This window comes from Colobus angolensis, unplaced genomic scaffold (genome assembly GCF_000951035.1).
Source record: "Colobus angolensis palliatus isolate OR3802 unplaced genomic scaffold, Cang.pa_1.0 Scaffold18, whole genome shotgun sequence".
NCBI lineage: Eukaryota > Metazoa > Chordata > Mammalia > Primates > Cercopithecidae > Colobus > Colobus angolensis.
Window position 1 is genome coordinate 2,895,277 of NW_012114932.1, and position 2,849 is coordinate 2,898,125.

The 2,849-nt window shown below is 44.2% G+C and overlaps 1 protein-coding gene across 2 annotated transcripts in view; it reads right to left on the bottom strand.

Annotated features, from left to right (window-relative positions):
- Positions 1–2,849, bottom strand: part of CCDC36 (coiled-coil domain containing 36) — a 75,066-nt gene that overhangs the window by 12,971 nt on the left and 59,246 nt on the right. For both annotated transcript variants that reach the window (XM_011939099.1, XM_011939100.1), the window contains 2 exons: positions 2,423–2,471; positions 2,143–2,230 (listed from right to left, as the gene is read on the bottom strand). In XM_011939099.1, the coding sequence (XP_011794489.1) occupies positions 2,143–2,230; positions 2,423–2,471 (137 nt within the window). The remainder of the gene's footprint in view (positions 1–2,142; positions 2,231–2,422; positions 2,472–2,849) is intronic.

The window sequence follows — 2,849 nt, forward strand, 5'->3', positions numbered from 1 at the left end:
ACTCAAAAAAAAAAAAAAAGAAAAGAAAAGAAAAAGAAAATTAAGGAACCACGGGAGCAAAGGATCAGGATCCCTTTGCCTACTCTAAGCCAGATGCAGTTTTAGTTCTGTCTCTGCCTTGATCTTGTGTTGGGCCACAGGCATTTCTTTTCCCTTTTCTGGGATTTAAATGCTGCAATCCTCGTTTTCTGTACTTCATCCAGTTTTATTATTATTATTATTATTTGATATGGGGAGTTTCACTCTGTTGCTCAGGCTGGAGTACAGTGGCACGATCTCAGCTCACTTCCACCTCTGCCTCCCAGGTTCAAGCGATTCTCCTGCTTCAGTCTCCTAAGTAACTGCAATTACAGGTATCTGCCACCATGCCCAGCTAATTTTTTTTGTATTTTTAGTAGAGTCAGGGTTTCGCCATTTTGGCCAGGCTGGTCTTGAACTCCTGACCTCAGGTGATCCTCCTGCCTTGGCCTCCCAAAGTGCTGGGATTATAGGCATGAGCCACCGTGCCCGGCCCACCCAGTTTTAAATGTAAAACAAAAACAGAGTACTTTCCTTGGGTACTTATAAATGAGTTACTCTCATGTTATACAAAGGAAGCATCCCTGATTTGCTTCTGCTCTCTGTCTTGCTACTTCTTGTGGGGATAACAGTCTTAAGTCTTCCAGATAAGTTTCTTTGTTGTTTTTTTTTTTTTTTTGACAGAGTCTCGCTCTGTCGTCGAGGCTGGAGTAAAGTGGCGCCATCTCGGCTCACTGCTACCTCTGCCTCCCGGGTTCAAGCAATCCTTCTGCCTCAGCCTCCCGAGTAACTGGGACTACAGGACCCCGCCACCACATCCGGCTAATTTTTGTATTTTTAGTAGAGATGGAGTTTCACCATATTGGCCAGGCCAGACTTGAACTCCTGACCTTGTGATCTGCCCGCCTCGGCCTCCCAAAGTGCTAGGATTACAGGTGTGAGCTACTGTGCCCGGCCCCAGAACAAGTTTCTAAACAGATGCATAGTTGCCCTGTGTGTGGGATGCCCAGGTTGAAATCTAGCAGACAGTACAGTGCTTCTATGCAGACAGTTGCGGATTAATTTTGAGGCCACACAAAGACATTAATTTTTGTAAATTATGAGCAGTCCACCCCATGGCATTTGAATAAGTTGATTTCAACTTGTTTATAAAATAAACACACAGACAAATGCAAACAAGTGCAGATGCACAGTCATCAGCTCATCATTTTGCTAGGAAACAGGTGGTTCTAGAGAGATATTCACCTAAGGAGAACTGTATATTCGCTGTCTTCTCTTTATAGGGCAAGGGCCATGTTTTCATCTAAATGTAAATCACTAATTGGTGGAGCACAGGATTTTATAAACTACAAACTATAAGTAAAATTGATAATGGGGTCGGGCGTGGTGGCTCACGCCTGTAATCCCACCACTTTGGGAAGCTGAGGCAGGCAAATCACGAGGTCAGGAGATGGAGACCATCCTGGCTAACACAGTGAAACCCCATCTCTACTAAAAAATTTTAAAAATTAGCTGAGCGTGGTGGCAGGGGCCTGTAGTCCCAGCTACTCAGGAGGCTGAGGCAGGAGAATGGCATGAACCCAGGAGGAGGAGGTTGCAGTGAGCTGAGATTGCACCACTGCACTCCAGCCTGCGCGAAAGAGAGGCTCCGGCTCAAAAAAAAAAAAGAGAATGATGCTGTGATTCACAATACAGCTTTCACTGAAACCAAGGCAGCAAGAAGAGCAGTAGGTACTACGGTATTTCTGACTCCTTAGGGGGCAGTCAGTGTCTATAGACAGCACAGACAGCAATTCATTTAGGACTCAAGGATGTTGCTGACTCACTTCAGGCAGTGAGATGAGAAACCCAGCAGAGCTACCTGCCCTGAGGCAGCATGGTTACCAGGTGGGGGATTAGTGCTTCACAAAAGGCATCATGGGACCAGAACATTGTCACATAGAGGTGGGCCCCACTACCCGGCTTAGTGTGCTCCACATCTCTTCAGGAGTAACCCTATGTACCTATCCTCTCATCTGAAACCCTGTGAGGAACCTCACCACTGGAAACCAGGCTAGGGTCAGAAAGTTCATGTTCATCATTCACCAGTGCCCTCTGCTGATACCTCAAACATGAGGCACTCACATGTCTTGGCCACAGTCTCCAAAGAATCCAAAATAGATTGGCTTCTTGAACTGAGATGTTCCTCAGACTTTTCCACAGACGTCTGCAACTAAGAAACCCAAAATTATGAAATAATTCACAGGCTGTTGCCTTATTTTACTATCTTAGAGAACTGTCATTTCATGATAAATAGGGGTAGTTAAAATATTGCTATTCTACATTAACTAAAGTCAATACAATATAAATATTAAACTTCTTAAAATAAAGATGTTCTAACTCCTTGAAAAGTAGCTGTACTTACCCTGTGAATGCTCTCTCTAACATTAGAAACAAAGTTGTATAGAGTCTCACTAGAATAGGAGGGAAAAAAGAAAACAAATCTTTGTGAAATATTGAAGTGATAAGTAACATAAATGATTCCATAAACATGGCAGATCTCTACCTAGCATAGCATCAAAACATTGCTTGATTAGATTTGAAGACTTGACCCTGAGAAACCTTAGTATCCAGCAGGGAAATAAAAAAAGAGAGTCTCAGCACCTTGGGAGGCCAAGGCAGGTGGATAACGAGGTTAGGAGTTCAAGACCAGCTTGGCCAAGATAGTGAAACCCTGTCTCTACTAAAAATAGAAAAATTAGCCAGGCGTGGTGGCGAGCACCTGTAATTCCAGCTACTCGGGAGGCTAAGACAGGAGAATTGTTTGAACCTGGGAGGCGGAGGTTGCAGTG